The sequence below is a fragment of the Carica papaya genome, chromosome 1 (assembly GCF_054855325.1).
Source record: "Carica papaya isolate Zhongbai chromosome 1, ASM5485532v1, whole genome shotgun sequence".
In the NCBI taxonomy this organism is placed as follows: Eukaryota; Viridiplantae; Streptophyta; class Magnoliopsida; order Brassicales; family Caricaceae; genus Carica; species Carica papaya.
The window spans coordinates 23,479,177-23,507,091 of NC_142309.1; the positions used below are offsets into that span (position 1 = coordinate 23,479,177).

General features: G+C 39.4%; 1 protein-coding gene across 1 annotated transcript; it reads left to right on the forward strand.

Moving 5' to 3' along the window:
* Positions 1-25,229: 25,229 nt before the first annotated feature.
* On the forward strand, positions 25,230-26,765 carry LOC110818892 (Putative AT-hook DNA-binding family protein). Its single transcript, XM_022047921.2, has one exon. The coding sequence runs from the start codon at positions 25,528-25,530 to the stop codon at positions 26,464-26,466; it is 939 nt and encodes a 312-aa protein (XP_021903613.2). The 5' UTR covers positions 25,230-25,527; the 3' UTR covers positions 26,467-26,765.
* The last annotated feature ends 1,150 nt before the right edge of the window (positions 26,766-27,915 follow it).

The following is a 27,915-nucleotide window of genomic DNA, read 5'->3' on the forward strand; positions in this document are numbered from 1 at the left end:
TTTGGTTAAGAAAATTCGTATCTTTTTGGGAATGACAGATTATTACAGCAGGTTTATGAAAGAGTTTTCAAGCCTAATTGCTCTCTTGACCCAGCTTTTGAAGAAGAACATTAAGTTTGAGTGGAATGAGAACTACGAAATGAGTTTTATAGAACTCAAGAAGTGGCTGACTACCGCACCAGTTTTAGCTCTACCGATTAGGACTGGTGGATACACAGTGTATAGTGATACCTGCTATCTGTGGTTGGGTTGTGTTCTGATGCAGTATAGGAAGGTCATAACCTATGGGTCTAGGTAGTTGAAGAGTCATAAGAAGAATTATCTCACCCATGACTGAAAACTTGTTGTTATTATCTACGCCTTGAAGACATAACGCCACTATTTGTATGGGAGGACTTTTAAGATTTATACAAACCATAAGAGCTTGAAGCATATATTCACTCAGAAGGATCTCAACATGTGTCAAAGGTGTTGAATAGAGCTCCACAAGGATTACGATTGCAAGATTTTTTATCACCCAAGTAAGGACAATATAGTAGCCAACGTGCTCAGTAGAAAAAATGCAGGTATGTTAGCTCACTTAATGGTTTCTGAATGCAGGGTAATAGGGGTTGCACAACAGATACGGCTTCAGGACTTGAAGAGGGTTATGTGTTTGCCTATCTAGCTGTCCAAACTGAATTGATCCAGAGAATAAAGAAAGCCTAATTGACCGATTCCATCCTAGCAGCACTTAGGAAGGATGCAGAACATGGTGTAAATCCAGTATCCTAGGTCTTTGTCGATAAGTTGCTCAGGTTCAAAGACAGGGTGTGTGTTCTAGATGACAGTGAACTAAAAATAAAGATCATTACAGAGGCTCATAGCTCAAAGTTTGTTATTCATCCCGGAAGTACTAAGATGTATCAAAGTATGCACTCCCATTTTTGGTGGAGTGGAATGAAAAGAGAGATAGCCGATTTCATCTCCAAGTGCTTTATATGTCAATAGGTTAAGGTAGAACATCAACATCCAGGTGGGCTACTCCAGCCATTACTAATTCCAAAGTATAAATGAGAATAAATCACTATGGATTTTGTGACAGGGTTGCTATAACGATCTCGAAAATTCAAAAGGAAATACATATAATAATTTGAGTGCGGAAGTGAAATAAAAGATTAAGGTTAACATCCCTTATACAATAACTTAAAAGTACTAAATAATATCACAGAATAAGTTCTCTAAAAGGAATACGAGAAATGAGAAAAATAAAGGAAACTATAAAGCATCTAGCTTCTACTCGCTGTCTTCTTGTGGATCGGACTCGGGAACCAGATCCTCCTGATCTGAAATAGTTAAATAAGGAATGAGCTATACTAGCCCAGTAAGGACATCACACTATATCACCGTCACAGAACTAAAGGTTGGTAGAAAATCGAAAATAACCAATGGAGGACAAATTTTAAATCAATACAATTTTAAACCAAAACTCACTGGCGGTGGGGCTGTCCAGTGCGGCGGCTCCACCGGCTCACGTTGCAGTTGAGTGTTTTGCTCCGGTCAACCTGTAGAGGAGGAAACGGTGATCACAACAGTGGAAAAATCACATCAAATGGGAATCAAAAAGGGCTTCATCAGAGGCAAAAACTGAAACACTCTGCGGCGTTTTTCGGCCAAGTGGCCGGTGCTTTCGCTCTGATTTAGCCATAGGTGGGTTTAGAATCAAATTCTGAGCGAAGAGTAGAATTTTTACCTCGTTTGGTGGCCGAAAATTACTCCGATAGGGCGGCGGGTGGCAGCGGTCGGCTCTCCAACGGCTGGGCAGTCTTCTCTGGCGGCTAGGGTTAGGGTTTGGGTGCGGATGAGGTTATTTATACCCATCCGCTTTTGATCTAAGCCGTCCATTGCTTTTAATCTGGACTGTCCGATCACGATTAAATAGAGAGTGAATATGGACCAGTCATTGCGATTCAATCTGGGTCATCCGTGTGCGATTCAATCTAGGCTGTCCGTGCGCGATGCAATCTGGGCCGTCCGTACGCATTTTTGATTTGGGCCATTCGTGCGCGCGGGAACTAATCTTAGCCGTTCGATCGCATGCACGAGGATCGCCCACGTGGCTCCCTCCCGCATCAGCGTCTCTGCCACTTGGCGCGTCCTGGCTAGCCGGAGCTACGGACCGGGTAGCTGATGTGGCATAAATTTTCTAAATTGTATTTTAACCCTCGATTTCTGATTTTTCTTTCAAAAATACCCCCATAACCCAAATTTTCACCCATTTTTCCCAAAATTATTTTCAATTAAATCCCTAAATAATTTTTATCCATTTTTATTATTATTTTTATTTTTATTATTTCCATTAAATTAAATTAAATTCAATTTAAAATTACATAAATAATAATTATATTCATACAATAATAATTAATAAAAAGAAAAAAAAGGAAAGGTTGGATTTTACAACTCTCACTCCTTAAAAAAAATTTAGTCCTTCAAATTTGCCTCTTACTCTTGATCGAACAGTTGGGGGTACTGGGCTCTAAATTCTGATTCTAGCTCCCATGTGGCCTCCCTTGGTGTGTGGTTCTGCCATACGACCTTTACAAAGGATATTTTTCGATTGCGGAGTAATATACTCTTTCGATCCGTAATGCCGACTGGTACTTTCTCGTAGGATAAGTCCTCCTAGAGTGGAAGAGGTTTGTGGACCAAGACATGAGAGGGGTCCGGGTTGTACTTGCGTAGCATGGACACATGAAACACATTGTGGAGATTAGAAAGCTATAGAGGCAGTGCTAGTCTGTAGGCGGCGGTACTAATCTTGTCTAAGACTTCAAATGGTTCAATAAATTGGGGGTTCAGTTTTTTCCTCATGTCGAACCTACTAATTCCCTTGAAATGAGTGACCTTAAGGAACACCCGATCGCCTTTCTCAAACGTTAAATCTCTCCTCCGGGTGTCAGCATAACTCTTCTACCTGTTTTGAGCCATCTGAATGTTCCTCATGATGTTAACTATCTTGGATGTAGTCTCCTCTACTAGCTCCGGACCGAACAATTTTCTATCGCCCACTTCTTCCCAACAAATCGGTGATCTGAATGCGCACCCATATAATGCCTCATACGGAGCCATACCAATGCTCGTTTGGTAGTTGTTGTTGCAGGCAAACTCTATCAGGGGCAGATGGTCGTCCTAATGGCCCCCAGAGTCAAGGACACAAGGTCGGAGCATATCCTCAAGTGTACGGATTGTCCTTTCTGATTATCTATCAGTTTGAGGGTGGAAGGCAATACTAAGGGAAAGCTTCGTTCCCATGGCTTGCTAAAAGCTACTCCAAAACTGAGAAGTGAACTTGGGGTCCCTGTCGGACACCACTGTCACTGGGACTCCATGCAATCTGACTATTTTCTGGATATATGTTTTTGCCAACTTGTCCAAGGGACCGGTCATCCTGATGGCTAAGAAGTGAGAAGACTTGGTAAACCTGTCAACAACTACCCAGATGGCGTCATGTCCTGAGCGTGCCTTAGGTAACCCTGTCACGAAGTCCATGGTGATATTTTTCCACTTCCACTCTGAGATCGGTAAAGAATGAAGTAACCCGTCTGGGCGCTAATGCTCTGCTTTGACCTGCTGACATACTAAGCATTTAGACACAAAGTCAGCTATGTCTCTTTTCATCCCATTCTTCCAAACCCGGGGTCGCATGCTTTGGTACATTTTAGTGTTTCCAGAATGCATGGCAAACTTTGAGCTATGGGCCTATGTCATGATGTCTCTCTTTAACTCACTGTCACTTAGAACACACACTCTATCCTAAAATCAGAGTAACCCATCGGTGGAGACTCGGAATTCTGAGCTAACTCCCTGTTCTACATTGTTCTTGAGGGCTACTAGGGCGGGATCAACTGACTGAGTTTTCCTTCTTCTCTAGATTAACTTAGGCTAGACGGTCAGATGGCCCAAACATATGACTCTCCTCAAGTCCTGAAATCGAACCTACTGTGTGGCCCCAATTATGAGACCATCAAATGGGTTAAGATACCTTCACTTTTTCTGCTGAGTGCATCGGCTACCACGTTTCCCTTACCCGGATGGTACAAGATATCACAATCATAGTTCTTAAGAAGTTCTATCCACCTTCTCTGACGCATGTTGAGATCCTTCTGGGTGAATATATGTTTCAAACTCTTGTGATCGGTATAGATCTGAAAGGTCTCTCCATATAAATAATGGCGCCAAGTATTCAAGGCGTGTATGATTGCGACAAGCTTTAAGTCATGGATGGGATAATTTTTTTCATGACTCTTTAACTGTCTAGACCCATAGGTTATGACCTTTTCATGCTGCATTAGAACACAACCCAGGCCTAGATAAGAGGCATCACTGTAAACTGTATATCCTCCGATCCACTCGGTAAGGCCAGCACAGGTGCAGTAATCAACCGCTTCTTTAGTTCTGAAAAACTTATTTCACAGTCCTCATTCCACTCAAACTTGACATTTTTCTTTGTGAGTCGGGTTAAGGGAGCCGCTAGACTAGAAAATCCTTCAACGAATCTGCGGTAATAGCCCGTCATTCCCAGAAAGCTACGAATTTCTTTAACTGATGTCAATTTCTCATAGCTGAGCACCGCTTCAACCTTTTCAAGATTCACTGATACTCCACTCTTTGATATGATGTGTCCCAGGAAGGTGGTCTACTCAAGCCAGAATCCACACTTACTCAACTTTGCATACAACTTCTTTCTTCTGAGAACCTGCAAAATCTGAGCAAAATGGTGAGCATGTTCCTCTCTACTTTTTGAGTAGACCAGGATGTCATCGATGAACACGATAATAAATTGATCTAAGAATTGTCTGAAGACCCTGTTCATCATATCCATGAAGATGGCTGAGGCGTTGGTTAGCCCAAATGGTATGATCAGGAACTCATAGTGTCCGTACCTAGTTCGAAAAGTCGTGTTGGGGATGTCTTCTGTCCTTATTTTTACTTGATGGTAACCTGATCGCAGGTTTATTTTGGAGAAGACCTGCGCACCCTGCAACTGATCGAAGAGGTCATCAATCCTGGGAATGTGATACTTGTTCTTGATTATGACCCTATTCAACCCTCTGAAATCAATATATAGTCTCAACGTTCCATCTCCCTTTATGATAAAAGTAACTCCGACACCCTAATGGGACACACTATGTCTGATAAAACCACTGTCTTGTAATTCAGTGATCTGTTTCTTCAGCTCCTCCATCTCAACGCGGCTCATGCGGTAAGGAGCAATCGAGATAGGCTGGGTGTCTGGCTGTAGATCTATGGTGAACTCGACTTTCCTGTCAACTGGCAGTCCGGGTAGTTCATCCGAAAATACATCTGGAAAGTTTCAGACTTTCGGAATCTCTTGAAAACAATTCTCTTTCTCGAGTTTGCCTAGTTAGAGAAAATAGCAAGGTTAAGATACTCGACAAATAAGAAAACTTGCCATCAAGGAATAAGTACTAAATGATTTTATTAATTTATAAATGGCTCCTCATTATGAGGATTGAATTACAACCTTCTTGCTAAAGCAATCTACGGTGGCGTGATACGTCGCTAGCCAATTCGTCTCTAAAATTACATCAAAATCCCCCATGTCTAATTCTATTAGGTCTACACTCAGTTTTCTATTTACTATCTCCACGGCACAAGCCCTGTAGACAACTTCTCCCAATAGTGTTACACGCCCAGCAGTAGACACAAATAACATTGAATCAAGTTTACCAGGTAATACATTAAATTGGATGCAAAAATAGGTGAAACAAATAAATGTGATGCACCAGTGTCATTCAAAACATGAGAAAGATGGTTACAGATAGTGTACATAACCTGTACAACGTCCGGGTCAGCTTCGGCATCCTGTTGGGTAAGGATATAAGCCCTGCCCTGGATAGGAGGTCTTCCCTTATTCTGGTTCCTTGGGCACTCTCTTGCATAGTGTTGGGCACTACCACATATGTGACAAGTGTTGTTGAGGTGGTAGCATGGTCGGTCCCGTGATCCCTCCCGCAATGCTGACAGATCTTACCACGTCCTGCCACTGGAGCCTGAGGGGGAGCCTGGATCACTGGTATGGGCCTCTTGTTCTATTGGACAGGCACAATAGATGCTGGTCTGCGGGGTAGAGCTAAGAGTTTGTGATTCCCTACTGATTGAGGGAGGGTGTGGAGGCTCATCTCCACTACCTGTGCCTTGGCCAGAACGGCCGAGTAAGTCCCGAGCTCCAATACAAATAAATGTTGTTTGATCTCTAGGTGGAGGCCCCACTGGAACCTCCTAGCTTTCCTGCCCTCATCCATCAACGTCTCAGGGGAGTATCGGCCCAATTCCAGGAATTTACAAGCATATTCTAACACCGTCATGTTCCTCTGGACCAACTGGACAAACTCCATCTCCTTCAGATGTCGGATGTGCTTTGGGAGGTACTCTGCATGAAAGGCTGCTAGGAACTGTTCCCAAGTAACTTGAACAGACAGGGTGGTATGCTTGAGTTCCCATTAGCGGTTTGCTTCTCCCACCAGCACATAGGTAGCAAGGGTGACCCTCTGCTCGGGAGTCACCCCTAAGGTCTTGAAGGCCTTCTCCGTCTACGTCAACGAGTATTGGGCATCTTCAAAAGAGGATTCTCCTGCAAAAGTAGATGGGTTCAGTCTCCTGTACCTCTCTATGTAGTCTGGGTCAATCATGGAAGGAGCTAAGTCCTGTGGAAGAGGGACTAGGCCAAGCTGAGGATAGACTGAGGGGACCTGTGGTGGTACTTGCTGATATGGTGGGGGCACTGGATTATACTGTGGCGGTGCCGAGCAGTATTGTGGCTGGGGCATCGGATTATACTGCGGTGGTGGCACCAGGTGGTACTGTGGAGGAGCAGGCTCATACCGGGGTGGCTCGGGATCCTATCACTGCAGTGGTGACTGAACCCGTGGCAGCGGGGGAGGGTCAGGAGCTCCCTTCTTTCCTCTCGACCCTGCTGGGCAGCAATGAGTCTCTCCAGCATCTCAAATATCTTGTCAATGTCTTCTCAAAGCGAACCATCCTGGGCTGCTCGGTTTAGTGGGGGTATTCCTCTTCTCATCTCTCTGTATCTGCATTTCACAAGGAAGAGTTGAGTAATGATTCATTGGTTTGGTGTTTCTCTAAGTATTATTGTGTAAGGGACGAGTCTAAGGAATACGGCTCTGATACCAACCGTAACGACCCCAAAAATTCCAAAGAAAATATATATAATAATCTAAGTGCATAAGCAAAATGAAAAGATTAAGGCTAACATTCTTTACATAATAACTTAAAAGTACTAAATAATATCACGGAATAAGTTCTCTAAAAGAAATACGAGAAATGAGAAAAATAAAGGAAACTATAAAGTATCTAACATCTATTCGCCGTCTTCTTGTGGATCGGGCTCGGGAACCAGGTCCTCCTGATCTGAAATGGTTAAATAAGGAATGAGTTACACTAGCCTAGTAAGGACATCATACTATATCACCGTCACAGAAGTAAGGATTGGTAGAAAATTGAAAATAACCAATGGAGCACAAATTTTAAACCAATATAATTATTTGAAATAAAACCACTTACTCTTTTTCTTACCATTGGAGAACTTGTAAAAACAACCTATAAAGCCAATAACATCATACAGATCATAATTTCATACATAATTAATAACATAAAACACATCATAAATTCGTATTCACTAACAATAACTCATTATCACCATTTCTCGTTTTCACCAGCGTACTAGTATCCATGGAGATCCATAGGGGTCCCCGCTACACGTGAACCATTCCCCTTAACAATCTTAATTCCAGGGCCGTCCCCATACCCCATCCAGTATGAGCGCCAAAACAATAAACATCAATACCCCGTCCGGTATGAGGGTGAAGCGGGTCGTCCCCATACTTCGTCCGGTATGAGCGCCAAATGATCAAGTCTTCATACCCCGTTCGGTCTAAGACAACGTTCACGGTAGGGTTCCCTATGAACTCGGTCCGTCCACCATTTCCCAGGATATCTAGTGAGGCTGTCATTTTATCCATTTATCAAATCACATCCCATTCCTATTTGTCTTTAGTCTCCATTACCAACTCAAACATAAATATATAAACAAGTAACGTGTATCCAACAAAGCAAGCATATCTTAGATTCCCAAAATCAAACAGTAGTGAAGTAAGCAGTGATACATGCATTTAAAACCATAGAATAGATAAACCAGATACCATAATGTATTTAAACTGTAAAATAAATCAAACAGGAATCAACAGAGAATAATGTCTGGTTCGGGCTCCATTAGCAACCGTAATTAATTATGCATATCTATTTAATTTATACAAAATACAATATTATCATTTATTCAAACTTCAATTCCATTGTTGGAAATAGGGTGAGGGGTCCTTACTTGATTTCACACCAAAAACTAGATTGTCCATGCGCCTAAGGGCGGTCCCTGGGTTCCCTGATTTTTTCCTCGAGAACTGAAATACACTTACGATACCTACACATGTCCCAAATAACCCAAAAATCAGACGGCCTACTCGGCCAATTTTGGAATTCCGGCACGGCGGCTCTGTCGTACTCCGGCGGTGATCTACCTCGGGTTGGCTTTTTTCGGCCGAATTCAGCCAAATTTGCATCGGTTCCTGTGAGAAAACACAGTTAGGGCCCTCCGTGGGCCGAAAAAACGTAGAAAACCGAAACTCATCGGCGGTGGGGCTCTCCAGTGCGGTGACTTCTCCCGCTCACATAGCAGTTGGGTGTTTTACTTTGGTAAACCTGTAGAGGAGGAAACGGTGATCACAACGGTAGAAAAATCACATCGAACGGGAATTGGAAAAACCCCACGGCGGCGCTGCTAAACTTCAGCGGTATTTTTCGGTCAATTGGCCAGTGCTTTCACTCTGATTTGGCCATAAGTGGATTTAGAATCAAATTCTGAGTAAAGAGTAGAATTTTTACCACGTTTAGCGGCCAGAAATTGCTCTGTTACGGCGGCGAGTGGCGTCGGTCGGCTCCCCGACGGCTGGGCTATCTTCTCTGGCGAGGGGCTCTGGCGGCTAGGGTTTGGGTTTGGGTGCGGATGAGGTTATTTATACCCATCCGCTTTTGATCTGAGCCGTCTATCGCTTTTAATTTGGACCGTCCGATCGCGATTAAATAGGGAGTGAATCTGTACCGTTTATCGCGATTCAATCTGGGTCGTCCGTGCGCTATTCAATCTGGACCGTCCATGCGCAATGCAATCTGTATAACGGCCCCAGAAATTTAAAAGAATTATATATATTAAAAATATCAAATGCGGAAGTGTAATAAAAATTTTGATTAGCATCCCTTACACAATAAGTAAAACGCACTCAAAACATGAAAGAACAAACTTACTAAAAGAGATACTCGAAATAAGAACTATAAATATAGTTATGGAGTCTTTAGGCGTCCCCTTCGCCGTCTTCCTGCGGAACGGGCTCGGGAACAATGTCCTCCTAATCTGAAATGGTTAAATAAGGAATGAGCTACACCAGCTCAGTAAAGACATCACACTATCTCACCGCCACGGAAGAAAAGGTGGGTAGAAAACAAAATGACCAATGGAGCATAATTTATAACAAATTCTTTTATCAATAATAAAATCCTTTATTGTCCACTTACCTCAGCGAGATCCATGAAAACAACATATGAAAGCAATAACATTATCATCATCATGAAATCATATAAACTGTATAACATAACACTTACCGCACCTTTACATTTCAATCATCAGGAAACAGATTTCCTTTTTTACCAGCCTACTAGTATCCCTAGGGATCAATAGGGTGTCCCCTCTACACGTGAACCATTAACATTTATAACCTGATTCCAGGGCCGTCCCAATACCTCGTCCGGTATGGGCACCAAAACCATGAACCTCAATACCCCGTCCGGTATGAGGGTGAAACGGGCCGTCCCCATACCCCGTCCGATATGGGCACCAAAACACATAAGGTCTCCATACCCAGTTCGGTATGAGAGACCACGTTCCCGGTAGGGTTCCCTACGGACCCGGTCCGTTCACCATCTCCCAGGATATCTAGTCAGACTGTCCACATTTTTCACTTATCAATTCACATAACCTTTTTGCCCTTTTTCTTGGTCTCAATCATCCAATCATACACAAACATGTAAACCAGTCATCGACACCAAACAAGACAACACAGTATCGGGTTAAGTATAATACCAACCATAATAAAAGAAACCATGATTCATGCATACGAGACCATAATATAATTACATCAAACATCATGCTGCATTTAATACTGAAAATTAAATCAAACAATAGCAGACCAACACAGTATCAGACTCGGGCTCCATTGGCAACCTTAATCAATTATAGATCTATAAAGTCACACAGTACAGTTTAATTATTTGTTTAGCTTTAATACCGTGATAGGAAATAGGGTGAGGGGTCCTTACCTGTTTCGGGGTCTGAATTCGACTCTACAGTGCGCCTACAGGCTGTCCTAATTTTCCTAAATTTTTTTCGGGAAACTAAAACGCACTACCGGTATCTGCACGTGTCTAAAAAAAATCCCAAATCAGACCTTTCGGCCCCTTTCGGCCAATATCGCAATTCCGGCGCGGCGGCTCTGCCGTGCTCCGGCGATAGCACCGCCGCTTGCAGCGGTGATTTGCCTCGGGTTGGCCGTTTTTGGCCACACTTGCATCAGTCCCTGCGATAAAACAATCCTAGGGCCCTCGGTGGGCCAAAAATCACGAAAAATCGAAACTTACCGGCGGTGGTGCTCTTGGGTGCGGCGACTCCTCCGGCGTGAGTCGTGTTTCGATGTTTGACTCCGATCAACCTGTAGAGAAAAGAACGGTGATCACAGTGGTATAAAATTTGCATCGAACGGAGGCCGGGAAGGGCCTCATCGGAGGCAAAAACCGAAGAGGGGCTGGGTTTCGGCTGGGTTTTTCAGCCGTTTGGCCAGTGGTTTGGCTCCGGTTTGGCCATAGGCGGACTCAGCATCGAAAAACGAGCAAGGGAGAGAAAATTTGCCTCGATCAGCGGTCGAAAACTTCCCCAGTGCGGCGGCGGTTGGCGGCGGCCGGCTCCTCCGGCGTCTGGTTGTTCTTCTCCGGCGAGGCACTGGCGGCTAGGGTTTTTGTGGTCAGGTGTGGGTGGGGTTATTTATACCCATTGCCTTTTAATCTCAACCGTCCATCAAGATTAAATCTGGACCGTTCGATCACGATTTAATTGGGATTAAATCTGGATCGTCCATCGCGATGCAATCTGGGCCGTCCATGCCTGATTGAATCTCGGCCGTCCGTGCGCGCAGGAACGGATCTGGGCTATCAGGTCGTGCGCACGCGGATCGCCCACGTGGCTCGTCCCCTGGTCAGCGTTTTACTTGCCACGCGGCACGTCCTGGTTGGCCAGGGCTGCTGACCGGGTCGCTGACGTGGCTGCTGATATGGAGCTGACGTGGCACAACTTTTCTAAATTACGTTTTGACCTCTGGTTTCTAATTTTCTTTTCAAAAATACCCCCAGAATCTAAATTTTCACCCCTTTTTTCCAAAATCAATTTCAATTAAATCCAAATAATATTTTTACCCAATTTTATCATTATTTTTATTTTTATTTTCATGAAATTAGATTAAATTAAATCAAATTAAATTAATTAAAAATAAAAAAAAATCAAATAATTAGAAAATAAAATAAAAATAATAATAACACTTGGGTGTTACAATCTGGGCTGTCCGTGCGTGCTTTTTGATCTGGGTCGTCCGTGCGCAGGAACGGATCTAAGTCGTTCGATTGCGCGCATGCGGATCGCCCACGTGGCTCCCTCCCGCGTGGCCTCCCACATCAGCGTCCCTGCCATTTGGCGCGTCCTGGTTGGTCGGGGCAACTGACGTGGTACAACTTTTCTAAATTATATTTTGATCCCGATTTCTGATTTTTCTTTCAAAAATACTCTCAGAACCCAAATTTTCACCTTTTTTCTCCAAAATTATTTTCAATTAAATCCCTAAACAATTTTTATCCCGTTTTATCATTATTATTATTATTTCCATTAAAATTAAATAAATTAAATTAAATTCAATTTAAAATTACATAAATAATAATTATATTCATACAATAATAATTAATAAAAAGAAAAAAAGAAAGGTTGGGTGTTACAGTTGCCTAATGTACGATCAAGACATTATGTTATCTGGGTAATTATGGAGCAACTCACCAAGTCCTCTCACTTCGTGGCTATCAAAATGACTGACCCATTAGGTAAGCTAGCAAGAATTTATATTCGGGAGATAATCATACTACGTGGAGTTCCTGTGACATTGGTATCCGATAGAGACCCCAGATTCACTTCTCGATTTTAGTATAGTTTTCAGCAAACCATGGGAACAAAACTGTCTCTCAGCACCACATTCACCTTTAAACTGATGGACAATCAGAGAGGACGATTCATACACTGGAGGATATGCTCCAAGCTTGTGTTCTAGACTTCGGGGGCCATTAGAATGATCACCTACCCCTGGTAGAATTTGCCTACAATAACAATTACCAAGCAAGTATCGGCATAGCCTCGTATGAGGTATTGTGTGGCTAGCCTTGTAGGTTGTCGATCTGTTGAAAAGAAGTGGATGATAAAAAATTATTTAGCCCGAATCATGTAGAGGAGATTTCAGTCAAGATAGTTGAAATAAAAAAGAATATCCAGATAATTCAGAGTAGGTAGAAGAGTTATACGGACACCTGGATGAGAGATTTGAAATTTGAGAAAGACGATCGAGTATTTATTAAGGTCACTTATTTTGAGGGAATCAACAGGTTTAGTAAGAGAGAATTCCTGATTCATTGGATCGTTTGAAATCTTGGACAGGATTGATACATCCGCCTATAGACTTGCACTACCTCCAAAGCTATCCAGAGTCCATAATATGTTTTTATGTGTCTATACTATGCAAGTACAACCCAAACCCCTCACATATCTTGTCCCACGAGCCCCTTTCACTCTAGGAAGATCTATCTTATGAAGAGGTACCAGTAGGTAATATGAACCGAAAGAGCAGGATGCTTTGTAGCAGAGAGATACACAGGAATAAGCCACTTGGGAGATAGAATCGGACTTCAAAGTCTAATACCCCTAATTGTTTAACTAAGTAACAGGGTGACAAATTTGAGAGGCCAAATTGTTTCTTAAGGAAGGGAGAGCTGTAATACATGGGACCAAAAATTTACCTGAGATTATTTGTATTTCATTTATAAAATATATAAGTAATTAAAAAAATTATTTTAATTTAAATTTTATTAAATTTTAGAGAAAAAATGAATTAGATATGAAATTGAAAATAATTTTGTGAAAAAAATGTTAAATTTCGAATCCAGGAGGTGTTTTTGAAAAAAAAAATTGAAAATAAAGGATAAACTCGTAAAAAGAGGAAATTCGGCCATACAGGATGGCCCAGTCAATAGCCTAAGCGAACCAGAGCACGTGCATGGCAATCATGTTGACATCAGCACCACACAGGAGGTCACGCGAACGATCCATGTGCCCCGCAATCTGACGATCTAGGCCTCATCCTGCGCGCTTGAACGGGCCATATGCATTCCCTCTTTAGACGAGATCAAACGGACAAGATTGATAGTGATGGATGGTCCATATTCGTCCACCTATCAGCCTAAATGGAAAATTATCGAATGGTCTTACTCGCTCCGCATCGACACAAATAGACGGTCTATATCGAAAAGGACAAAAGTATTTAAACTCTTCTTTGCAGGAGAACCAAACTCTAGCTGATTGAAGGTTAACCAGATAAGAAGAAGAAGGGCGACCAAAGAAAGAACTAGACGTCGAATATGGAGCTCGACCATCGTTACCGGAGCCACTATTGACGCAAAAATAGGTACTTTTTCTCCCTTCTCGGTCGAAATTCAATTACGAGCCACCTTGTGGCCATATCAAAATAAGAGACACGGTGGGTGAATTGGAAAACCATGGACAAAGCTTGCTCAATTGCTGCGTCCAAAACCTAAAACTGTCTCTGATTTTCTCCTTCATGTTTTTCATTTCACACGATTTTTTGACCACCGCTGGTAAGTTTTGGTTTTTTTATCTTTTCAATCAACCGAGGCCTCCTAACGTATTTTTTCGCAGGAATACGAGTAAAACTTACCAAAATTGACCTAAACCAGTTAAAATCAATTGGGCCGAGGTGAATCACTACCATTAGTGGTAGAGCCAATGCTGGAGCACTGCAACGTCATCGTGTCAGAATCCTAAAATTTGCCAAAAAGATTTTTCAACACCAATTTTAGCCTTTTGGGGTATTTTTGAGTACATGACGGGTATTTTTATTTCTACAGGAAATTTTAGAAAATCTGGAGACCGTCAGGAGGCATAGTAAATAGAACACATTTCGAAATACCAATCCGGGTAAGAATCTCTAACCTTATTCTCTATTATGCTAAATTGAGATTTAATAATTGAATATCTTGTTCTTTGTGAAAAATTAGAAAAATTCAAAAAGTAATTACAAGTCACTAGTGGAATCATAACCGGTCAGTTCATATTTGCCCTTTTTCGCTGTTTATTTTTTTGTACTTCTTGAATTGGCTACTATTATATTATGCGTATTTAATTGATGGTTTTGAATATTTTCTCAATTTTTTTGTTTATCCCACTGCATATTCTTGTGTTGGTTTGTTCTCAAGTAAAATATTTCAATTATGTTCTTAATGTACATATCGCTTATTTGTATAACCTATTGCTTATTTGTGAATACGAAATGTTGCTATGAAATTGACAATTGATTGATGATATAAATATAAGTATGAAAGGCTTATTGGGTACCCTGGAAAATGGTATATGGACCTGGTACATAAGAAACCCTACTGCGGATATTACTTCAGCCAGATGGGGCTGAGGAGTCCTATAGCGGAAGGGTTTGGGAGACATGGTTCACCTTCATACCAGACAGAATATCGAGGTGATGGTGTGTTTGGTACCTATTATTGGACGGGGTACGGAGACTACCAGGTTAACTGACAAATCTAGATATTGGGTTCACGAATAGGAGAATATCCCTATGGACCGCCAGGGGTTCTAGTAAGCAGGTTAAAAGGAGAATTGCTAATCTTGTTCACTTGTACATGAAATCATAATGTTATATAAGTATTTGTCTTTATAGGTTAATTTTAAAAAACTTACAACGGTAAGTATGGAATAAACGGTTTTCTTTATGTTAAAAGAATTTACTTAAATAAAGGGCTTTTTTAGTTGTTTTACTATTTTTACCAACGTTCGATTTCCCATATTAGTGATTAGCATGATATTATTACTGGAAAGTGTATCTCAATCTTCTATTAATTATTTCATATCAAGAAGAATAAGATCCAGATCCTGACCAGTGGGAGAGTTGTGAGTAGATTACCTCCCAAATCCCATCAAGTGCTAGTGGAGGTTAACCTCCTAAGACATTTATTTACTCGTTTTTAATTATTTATTCGTTTCTTTTTACAAACTACTGTAGAAGGCACATTCCCGTAACTTTATTGAGCTTTCATATTTACTGTATAAGGAATGTAACCCTAACATTATTGTTTGCTTCCACATTTAAAAATACAAATTCATTTTCTTTAAGTTCCGGGCCTTTACACAGGTTTTATCCAAGATTGACTTACATTCAGGCTACCATCAGGTGAAGATTAGGGCAGAAAACATCCTCAAAATGGCCTTCAGAACCCGTCATAGGCACTATGAGTTTCTTGTCATAACATTTGGGTTAACCAATGCACCTGTCATTTTTATGAACTTGATGAACATGGTATTTTGGCAGTTCTTAGATCAGTTCGTCATAGTGTTTATTGATGATATCTTAATCTATTCAAAGAGCATAGAGGAACACGCTCAGCATCTGACTTAAGTTTTACATGTTCTTAGAGAAAAGAAACTATACGAAAAATTGAGCAAGTGTAAGTTTTGACTTGAGCAGACTACCTTCTTATGACACATAATATCAAAAGATGAGGTGTCAGTGAATCTTGAGAAGGTTGAGGCAGTAATGGGTAAGGAGAAATTAACTTCAGTTAAGAAATTTTGAAGCTTTTTAGGTATGATAGGCTATTACTGCAGGTTTGTTAAAGAGTTTTTAAGCCTAACCGCTCCCTCACCCCACTTATAAAGAAGAACATCAAGTTTGAGTGGAATAATGAATATGAAAGGAACTTTACAGAGCTCAAGAAATGACTGACTACTGCGTCAGTTTTAGCTTTGCTGAGTGGAAAAGGTGGATATACATTATACAGTGATGTTTCCTACCTAGAATTGGGTTGCGTTCTGATGCGGCACGAAAAGGTCATAGCCAATAGGTCCAGCCATTTAAAAAATCATGAAAAGAATTATTCCACCAACGACTTGGAACTTACCGTTATTATTTACACATTGAAGACTTAGTGCCACTACTTGTATGGGGATATGTTTGATATTTATACATACCATAAAAGCTTAAAGCATATATTCACCCAGAAAGATCTCAACATGCATTAAAGACATTTGATAGAGCTTCTCAAAGACTACGATTATAAGATCTTGTATCACCCAAGTAAGGGTAGTGTGGTGGTCGACGCTCTCAGTAGAAAAAATGCAGGTATGTTAGCCCACATAATAGTTTCTGAGTGTAGGGTAGTAAAGGCTGCACAATATATACAACTTCAAAATTTGAAAAGGGCCACATGTTTGTCTCATCTAGCTATCCAACATGAATTAATTCAGAAAATAAAGAAAGTCAAACTACTAATCCCACTCTAGCAGCTCTCATAAAGGATACAGAATAGAACGAACCAATGGGTTACTTAGGTTCTAGGACAGGGTATGTGTTTCACATGATAGTGAACTAAAAATGGATATTATGATAAAGGTCGTAGGGGAAATGAGAACTATTACTATGGATTTTATAACAAGGTTTCCTAAGGCATGCTCGGGGCATGATGCAATATGAGTAATTATTGACCAACTCACAAAGTCCTCTCATTTCTTAGCCATCAAAATAACCAACCCCTTAGACAAGTTATTTAGAATCTATATCTAGGAGATAGTCAGGCTACATAGAGTTTTAATGACAGTAATATCAGACAGGGACCCTAGATTCACCTCTTGGGTTTGATCAAGTTTTCAGCAAGTAATGAGAATGAAATTGTCTCTTAGCACAACATTACACCCTCAAACAGATGAACAATTAGAACGAACCATTCGTACACTTGAGGATATACTCAAGGTTTGTGTTATAGACTTCAGAGGGCATTGGGACGATCACTTATCCTTGATAGAGTTTTCCTATAATAATAATTATCAAGCAAGTATTAATATGACTCCATATTAGTTATTGTATGGCCGACCTTATAGATCGTCAATATGTTGAGAAGAAGTGCGTGATAAGAAATCGATTAGCCTAGATCTTGTTGATGAGACCACAACGAAGATATTTAAAATCAGAAAAAACGTCTAGACAATCCAGTGTAGATCAAAGAGTTATATGGACACCTGAATGAGAGACTTAAAATTTGATAAGAGTGGTCGAGTGTTCCTTAAGGTCACCCCCTTTAATGGTATCAGCAAGTTTGAAAAAAAAAAAAGAAAAAGTTAAGCCTCTGGTTCATTGGACTATTTGAGATCTTGGACAGGGTTAGAACATTTGCCTACATACTAGCATTATATCCAATACCATCTAGAGTCTATAATGTGTTATGTGTTTGTCCTCACATGTCTTGTCTTATGAGCCACTTTCACTCCAGGAGGATCTATCTCATGAGGAGATACCGAGTTGGTATTTTGGACTGGAAAAATAAAGTGTTTTGCAATAGAGAAATTTCGTTCGTCAAGGTCTTATGACATAATTACTCGAAGGATGAGGCCACTTGGGAGCTACAATCAGACTTCAGGACCCAGTACCCTCAATTATTTGACCAGTGGGAGAGTGAAAAATTTTAGGGGCCAAATTTTCTTAAGGGATGGAGAGTTGTAACCCCCGAGCCCGAAATTTAGGCTCGGAATAATTAAATTATAATAATAAAATAAATTAAAATTTTTAATTTTAATTTTTTTTTATTTTATTTTTTAATTATATTTTGGATGTATTTGAAAATATTTTCAAAAATTATGGCCGAAATAGAAATAAGAAATGACCTATTTAAAAAGAAATCTAAAAAACTGGGGTAAAGTAAACATAATAAAAATTTGGCTACGTGGACCGCCATGTCAGCAGCGCGGTTGGTCGTCATGCACCTCGTGGCGGACACATGGACACGCGTCCACGTGGAAAGCCACATGGGTGATCCACGTACGAGCAGATCCAACGACCCAGATCTCCTCCTACGCACATGAACGACCTAGATCCGTTCCCTTTTTAGGCGTGATCAAATGGTCAAATTTAATCTGATTGTGCGACCCAGATTCATAGGTTTGTAGAGGGCCACGTGTCTTTGCATGGACGACCCAAATCGATGGGGGGATGGTACTTAAACATCGCATCCTAGAAAATCCTAACTCTAGCCACACATGTCCTCGCTGGAGAAAAAGAAGAAGGACAGTCGAAAAGAAAACTAACCATCGTCGTCGTCGCGCCGGAGCCACCGCCGACACCGAGTAAGTAAGTTTTACTTCTTTTTTGTTTAGAATTCGATTTCAAACCTCTCTACACCCATATCGAAGCCTAAAAGCCAAAAAAAGTCGAAAATCGAGAGCAGAGCTCAGCCAAGCTGCCACGGTTGTGACCCAAAAATCGCTCCGGTGAGCCGTTTCCTATTTCCCGTTTCTTTTGATTTTTCAACCTTGGTGTTCCTAATTCTTTTTTGGTACAGGTTAACCGAAGAGAACCCCTGACCACAAGAGATGAATAGTGGAGCTGCCACACTAGAAAACCCCTCTTGCCGGTAAAGCTTCGGTTGTCCCTTTTCTGGCTAACAGAGCCCACTTAACCCCATTGTTTTCAGGTTTTCCTGCAAAACCAGCTGAAAACGGCCAAGTCGAGAGGAGACGCTGCCATGGGTGGCGGAGCCGACGCCGTAGCACGGCAAAACTGACACTGGAGCACGGCGGCGCTGTCGTGGTGGAACTCTAAACCGATAGAAAAATTAAAAATACTTATTTTTGGCTTTTTTGGGGTATTTTAGAAAACGTGATACGTGTTTTTGAATTTTACAGGAAAAATCCAGAAAATCTGAGAACCGCCGAAAGCACAATGAAATAGGCGGTGTTTCAAACACCGATCCAGAGTAAGAATCTCTCACCCTTTTCTCTTGTTACAGTAAATTAAAATTTTAATAATTAATAATGGTATATTTTGTAAATACTATAAATCCTTAATAATTTGAATACAGGTCGTTATTGGAGCCAGTAATTGGTAAATGTATAATAACTTAAGTAATATTGTCTATTTATTCCTATACTGCCTAAATTACTATTATTTATTAATTTTAATTATTTTCTCGTTTATTGATTGATTGACTATTATTCTCACATGTTGATTGATATGAAGTAAATGCTCTATCGCGTTTTCTCAATTGTTTGTATTTGTCTATTTACTTATCGTACTATTGATCTATAAATAATGATTGTGTGTAATTGGTGGCTGGTTAATAATGTGAATATGTGCATAAAAAGGCTTACTGTGTATAATGACAAATAGTGTACGAACCTAGTATATAGGACAAACCCTGCTGTGGATATTATCTCAGTCGAATGGGGTTTAGAAGTCCCATACCGGAAGGGGTTGGAAGGTATAATTCACCCTCATACCGGGCCGGGTAATGAGACGGTAGTACATTTGGTGTCCATCGGATGGAGTATTGAGGCGGTGGTGTGTTTGGTGCCCATTACTCGATGGGATATGGGGATGGCCAGTTAATTGATAAATTAGATATTGAGTCCGTGCATAAGGGGAATCCCTATGGACCCCCAGAGGTACCAGTAAGTAGATAAAAAAGTAATGTTTATTATTACTGTTCGTTTACTTGTGCAATAAAGTACTATTTTGATTATTGTCTCCATGGGCCGGTTTTGAAAACTCAAAAATGTGAGTATGAAAATAACATTTTATATATATATATATATATATATATATATTAAATGAATTTGCTTAAAAAAGAATATTGACTCTATTGGTTGTTTTACGATTTTTACCAACCTTTAATTTTTCGTATCGATGTTAAGTCTTGACATTTTTACTAGGTTAGTGTAACTCATTTCCCTTATTTAACTATTTCAGATCGTGTATACAAAAATTCGAATCCTGAACAGCAAAAAGGTTGCGACTAAAAGTTGTCTCCTGCACCCCATGAGAGTTGTCCGACGGAGGTTAACCCTACAGGATTTTAGTCACGTTTTTTTTTTTTATTTCTGTTATTTTAATTTTTAAAAAAGAATATTCTCGTAATCCTATTGGACATTCTGATTTACTGTGTAAGGAATGTAAACTCTAAACTAATAACTGTTTCCATTATTATTTTATCAATTCAATAATTTTTTTTCTGAGTATTGAGCCTTTACATTTTTCATCATTCATTTATTTTATATATCTTATATATACATCTTTCATTAAAAAAGTGTGACAACTTTTTTATTTTTTTATTATAATTCTTTATATTTGTATATATTTTAAAAAATGATATCTTATGTGCAATACATATTGAAAATCTAATTTTTATAATAATATTTTAAAATAATAGTCTTAAAAATATCTCATGGATACTTTTGTCATTGCAATAAAAATATTTTTAATTCTAATATAAAAAATATCGTGCAAACATACCCTTACCAACAATTTATTTTTTAAAAGATATATTAATCATTAAAATTAAAACCTTACTTTTCAAAATTTCCACCTTTTAGATGTGTGTTTGGCTTGGTAGAATTAAATGATACCTCGTGAGCCGTGCATTAAGTTATTTCACTTTCAAGGATCTGTTTAGTAATTCGTTGTAGTAACTGGAAAAAAAAAACGACGTCATTTTGAGATGGACGGGCAGGAAGAGAGGAAAAAAAAAGAAAAGAGAAAAGAGAAAAGAAGAAAAATGAGGAAATGAAAGAAAAGAGAGAAGAGAGATCTGGGGAAAGAGAAGGTTCGAGAGAGAGAGAAGAGCCGGAGCGGAGATGAGCGAGAAGAGAGAGAGAGGAGGAGACAGAGGACGGTGACAAAGCAAGCCAAAGGAAGGAGAAAAATGGAGACGGGAGGCGGAGAGGAGTGAGAAGAGAAAGAGAGGAGGAGACAGAGGACGGTGACAGAGCAAGCCAAGGGAAAGAGGAAAATGGAGACGGGAGGTACAATAAACTTTAAGTTTCATGCGTTGGTTGATGTAGATCTGAAATTTTGACCGTAGGTGGAGGATTTTGTGTGAGTAAGAGTAGAGGTGTGTGGAGGAGGATGCGGAAGGAGAGAGAAGAAAAAATGTGGCGCGTGAGGGAGGTTCGTGAGGGAGAGTATGAGCGAGGGCATATGGGGAGGATAGGTCGCGAGAGAAGAGAAAAGAAGGAGTGCAGTGTGGGAGTGAGGTTCGTGAGAGGGAGGAGATCGTGTTTGAGCGTGAATGGAGGCTTATGGAGGGGGCCGCGGAAGGAGCGAAAGGAAGGTGTGCAGCGTGTGAGTGAGGTTTGTAAGAGGGAGGAGATTTGTGTGAGCACGAATAGAGGTTTATGGAGGGGACCGCGGGAGGAGAGAGAGGAAGGAACGTGGTGTGTGAGTGAGGTCCGTATGGGAGAGAAGATTCTGTGTGAGTATTAGGGGAGGTATGAGGAGTAATCCGCGGGAGGAGAGAGAGGGAGGAATACGGTGTGTGAGTGAGGTCCGTGAGAGAGAGGTGATTTCGGGATTTGAGAGTGGAGTATCTAGAGTAGGCCGTGGAGGGAGAGAGAGGAAGGGATTTGGTGAGTGAGGTGGATTTGTGTAAGAGATGAAGTAGTGTGTTGATGCAGAAAATTTGGGAGGAGGAAAGAGAGGCCGTAGAGCGTGGGTTTTAAGTGTCGAACTAGAGGTGTGTGGGTGTAGCTGTGTAGGGCGAGGGGATGAGTGGTGTAGCTGTGTGGTGTGAGAGTAGGAGTTGTATATAAGTTGGTATAGCTGTTATAAATTTGGTAGTTGGCAAGGGAACATTACTAGTGTGGGTGTGTTAAGTATTAGTATGTGTCTTATGGGGAGACGCGTGTGGTTTAGGTATACAGGTTAAAGGTATAGGAGAGCTTCAAGATAAGGTGGTGGAGTAAGGACAGGATGATATTATTTTTAGGTTGGTAGCATTGGGGGATGCAGATGTTGGTTGCCGCTATCTAGAAGAAGTAAGTTGATCGTTGATGGTGGTGATGGTCAGGAGACTCCGACGGGAAGGGATTTGGTCGCCGATATTGGTGACGGAAAAGACTGGTATTTGGGTGTGTGCGTGGTCTATTAGGGGTCGAGAGATAGGTGGTTTATTGGAGGTCGCCGATACTGGTGACATGTGAGAAGGGAATCTGTGTGTGTGTGTGGCCTATTAGGGGTCGAGAGATAGGCGGTTTATTGGTGGGCGCCGATACTAGTGACGAGTGATAATGGTATCTGCGTGTGTGTGTGGCCTATTAGGAGTCGGCAGATAGGCGGTTTATTGGTGATCGCTGATAAGGGTGACAGGAGAGAGCATTTGTACGATTATAGGACGTCGATGGGCGATCACAATTAACATGCATGATTTTTTTAAATTAATAAGGGTAGGTAGTAGGTTGAGTAGGTGGAGTACATATAGAACCCCTGGGTTCCCTATTATTGTATATGATGCTTATAACTTAATTTTTACTGTACTAAGTTGTATATATTCACTTTTTATTATTTACAGATAAAGTAGGGATGGAGTCGGGATCGGAGTTGCTGATTTCCGAGCCTAGCGAATAGAGGAACATGGCAATAATGCTTTTGTTATTTGGCATGATTGAGTGTGTAATAACTAGTAGTATGGTAGATAGTGTGTCTGCTGGGAGTCTGTGATATTCTTTTTCTCTATGATATTACATGTAGGGTTACAGGTTTACTGTGACTCTGAATAATAGATTGCGGTAAGATTTCTATATTTGTGGTGGATTTAGAATGACGCATTCATATGTGACCGTGAAATTGTCGTAACTTATGTCATTAAGAAAAAAAAAAAGGTAGTCATATTCTCGCCATTAATTTATTTTTTGCTTTGAATCCAAACATACATACACGCGCGCGCGCGTATATATATATATATAACATTAATCCTATGCTTGTGACTGAAGTATTTCCTTAAACGAACCACCCACTTTTTTTCCACTCAGAAAAAGATTAAAAGATTGTCTTTGCCATAAACTGCATGCTTTAAAAGCTTCGCTTAACAAATCCTCCACGTGGCAAATCATGTTTATAATATATTCATCTTTATATATATATATATATAAGTCAATGTATTATATTTTTTATTTAAACTATAAGTTATATAAATATTTAATGGAACAACATTACGATAATAATGGACCATCCAAATCTTAAGTGAGATTTACCAAAAACTGACATTTGCGTGCAAAAAGAATAAATTAATTTTTCTGTTACACGATTAGATATATTATAATATCCCTCATCAACAAGTTAATTTATTATTATTGTTTTTTAAAATCAATAATACTACTTGTCTAAGGATTAAATTTTATATTTTATTTAAAAATTACATATTTAATTTAATAAAATTAAGTACTTAACATATTAATTTGTTGGTGAATTTGCAATAACTAAATTAAATTAAAGTCTAAATTGAATTTATTATATTTATGAGAGTAAAGACTTAAATATTTATAATTATTTTTAAAAAAATTTAAATATAATCAAACTAGATATAATGCGCTTAACTTTAGCATTATAATATATATATATATATAGATATGTATGTATCTATATTATCCATGATGATTATCTATTATTTTATTTTGACCATTTTGTATTAATTATTTAAATGCGTGAATAATATACTTTTAATTTCTTACTTAAAAGTCAAAATAACAATAAACAAGTGTTTGGTATCATTGTCATTTTGATTTCTATAACATATAAGAATTTATCTTTACTAACTCAAAGAAATACTTTTCAAATTTATGAATTTTCATCATGATATGATATTTTACCTAAAATTTTTGAAGAATTATTTGAGAAAAAAAATAAAATCTTATACTTTTCAATTTTGCATTTTGTAACTTTCATGAATTGATATATATATATATATATATATGTGTGTGTTTTTGCACGTGTATGATTATTTTATAAGGAATATATAAAATCTATGAGACAATTATTTTAAAATATATTTTGCATAACAATTTTTTTATATAAAAAAGAATGATTTACGAACTGATATTACTTAAGATGAAGAATCTAAAATTTATATGCAAAAAACATACCTAATACATATTTTTATAATAATAATAATGATTAACAAGAATAAATTTATTGGTAAGTGTCACAAAATCTTGTCATTTAATATTTTTGTTATTGAGATTATTTTTATATAATAAAATAATATATATTTTAAATTTCCTAAATCAGGATTTGAAATTTTTTGGTCGAAATCATGAAGAAGTTTCTTAAACCATAAAGAGAATTAAGTTTAAGTGGCAAACCTGGTTTGACTGTATACTAAATTTTCAGGCGAATTTTTTTTAAAAGAAAAATATGAAATTGTCCCAAAAAGTGAAATTCGTAAATTACTTTAGCTAAAGTATTATTGTTCAGTTAATAAATTATTAATTATAGTTAAAATAATATATATATATATATATATATATATATATATATATATATAAAAGAAATGTTGGGTGATGTAGGGAGAAATAGGGGAGAGGTGGTAAAGGGGCAAGTACAGGAAAAGAGCATTCCCCATAACCCAAAAGAAGAACATCAACATGTCCTTGTCAATCAACTTGGTCGGGCAGCTTAGCCCAACTCCGCATTTCTAACCATTTATATTCTCATCAAAAATATAAACTTTATAAAAAAAAAAAAAAATCAGTACTAAAATTAATATTTAATATTTAATAATTACATCCTATATATATTTTTCTTCTTTTTCCTTTCTTTGCCCTTTTGTCAAATGGACCCCACTGCCCTTACCTCCAACCAGCGGCGCCACTGGTCTTTACTTAGTTTCCAAGCTCACCCACATCCTCCTTATCTCTCATGTATCCCATTTATTGCTTGTTTTTTGTTCATTTATTTTAAACACGCCCTTAGCCCCCCTCCTCCTCCTCTTCCAGTCTCTTTCTTTACAAATCTTCTTCTTCTTCTTCCCCTCCCCATCTTCTCCCCCATTCCTCCTTTGTTTTTTTCTCCCCACCATTTCCCCCCCCTTTTTTTTTGTCATTTTAACCCCACCACCTCCAATCACCCATTTTTCTCATAAATATTTTAATATATACACTGTGAAGTAAGAATATATTAAACAAACCAAATCCTCCCCACCCACAAAAATCCTTTTTTTATTTATATAAAAAAAAATCTTATTAGTGAAAAGAAAATGAAAGGTGAATATGTAGAGCCCAAAACTGAAACCTCCAACATGTTCTCCAAACTTCATCACCCTTCCCAACACCAACACCAACACCAACACCAACACCATTTCTCTCATCACTTCCAGCTTTCTCGTGATACATCCGAATCCGACGATACCAGTCGGAGTACTGGTGGACCCACTACTTCAAATCCTGCTCAGAAGCCGGTCGAGGGTCTCACCGCCATCGGAGGTAGCGGTTCGGGAGATGGCGCCAGTATCGAAGTTGTTCGTAGGCCGCGCGGGAGGCCGCCGGGGTCCAAGAACAAGCCCAAGCCGCCGGTGTTTATTACACGCGATTTTGAGCCTCCGATGAGTCCCTACATTCTCGAAATCCCCGGAGGGAACGACGTCGTCGAGGCTATTTCGCGATTCTGCCGGAGGAAAAGCATGGGGATTTGCGTGCTCACCGGGTCCGGCGCCGTCGCTAATGTTACACTCCGCCAGCCCTCAACTACTCCCGGCGCCACCATCACTTTCCATGGCAGATTTGATATTCTCTCTATCTCCGCCACCTTCCTGCCTCCTCAAACGGCGCCGTGTCCTCCCGTTCCTAACATGTTCGCGATATCCCTTGCCGGCCCCCAGGGCCAGATCGTCGGCGGTTCTGTTGCTGGCGCGCTCATCGCTGCAGGGACCGTCTACATCATCGCCGCCAGCTTTAACAACCCTTCTTATCACCGTCTACCGGCGGACGACGAGGCGAGAAACACAGCATCTGGAAGTGGAGGAGAGGGGCAGTCACCTCCTGTTTCGAGCGCTGGTGGTGGGGAGAGTGGACACGTGGCAGCCGGAGGAGCAGGTGGAGAGTCGTGCGGGATGTCGATGTACAGTTGTCATTTGGCGCCTTCTGATGTAATCTGGGCTCCCACTGCCAGACCTCCACCACCTCCACCGCCTTACTGAGTTTGCTTCCTCCATTTCTAAATCTCTGTGAATTAAATGGGTACTTATAAATTTAGATCGATTATCTTTTTCTTCTCGGATTAATTAGTGATCATGTCGACTTTGATGATTGAAAGTTTTTTTTTTTTTTTTAATTTTTTGTTCTTGATTTCGAGTTTTTGATGTCTTCTTTATCACTTCATCTTATGTAGTAGTCTTTCTTCTTCGTTATTCTATATATAAACTGTAGCTTGCAGGAGATGATAAATGAAAGATTAATTATAATTAGCAAAACCGTAGCTTTACGCTATGTTCGCTTAGTCCGTGCTTATTCATGTTTTAATGTTCATGATCTTAAAAAGTTTCCGTTAATAATTAAATGAGGTAACTTTTCTTATCTGTCTGTGTTAATTTCTTTGAAAAACTAAATAAATTGAAAGCAGTTGAAAGGTGTAAAAGAAAGAAAAAGAAATTGAGTTCTGGGTTTTTGGGGATGAGGAAGGGTTAGGGTTATTGTCTCCTTGTCTGTATATGGTGTGCTTTGAAGTTTGGAAAACGATAATCATCATCATGGAGCTTCTGCAACAAAACATAGCGAGCATTCTGCAGAAAACGCTGGAAGCACTGCATCATCACTGGGTGATGATAATGGCGATTCTATTTCGACCCATCATTATCTCTCTCTCTCTCTCTCTCTCTCTCTCTCTCCCCGTAATGATAAAGCTTGTGGCAGAAGAAACGTGGATAGGGTTGTGCGTGAATCTGAACCGAGTTACTTTTTCAGAGTTGCAGAGGACAGAGTAGGGAAAGAAAGAGGAGATAGACGTTGCTTTAACCAATGCATTCTTGAAAGCTCCATTGCCAGTTTCAATACAGAGCTTTTTATTGGGCTGTTCGACGTGGTTTTTTCTTTCTTGCTTTCAATGATCTGATCTCTATCTGTACTTTACTTTGTCTCTTTCTCTTTAAATTTTTCTCAAGGAAAAAAATTAAATGGAAACTAATGATGGAAAAAAAATTTAGGTTGGGAGAGACGTGAAAATCCCCCAGGGAAAAATCCCCTTTTTTTCTATTTCCCCTCCCCGGGGAATTATTTTCTGATTCTTCTGTTTTTCGTTCTTAATTTACATTATCATTATCATAATCATTATTATGATTGTTAATTAAGTAATCGATTATGAATTTGGTCTTATTACAATATAAATTTGTTATTTTTTTTATAAGAGTTAATTGTTTTATTATAGTTAAAATTCTGTTATTCGTAATTCTTTTAAGTAATTTAATGCTGTTGTGATTATAATATTTTAGAAATAAATATATTTTTTTAAAAAATTAATAATTATCATAAAATATTGAATTATTTTACGAAATTTCAATTATGAGAGAGATATTATGCACAATTTAGAAACGCAAAGTTATTTTTTAAATATTATAAAATAAATTTATAATAAATATTAAATTTTAATATCT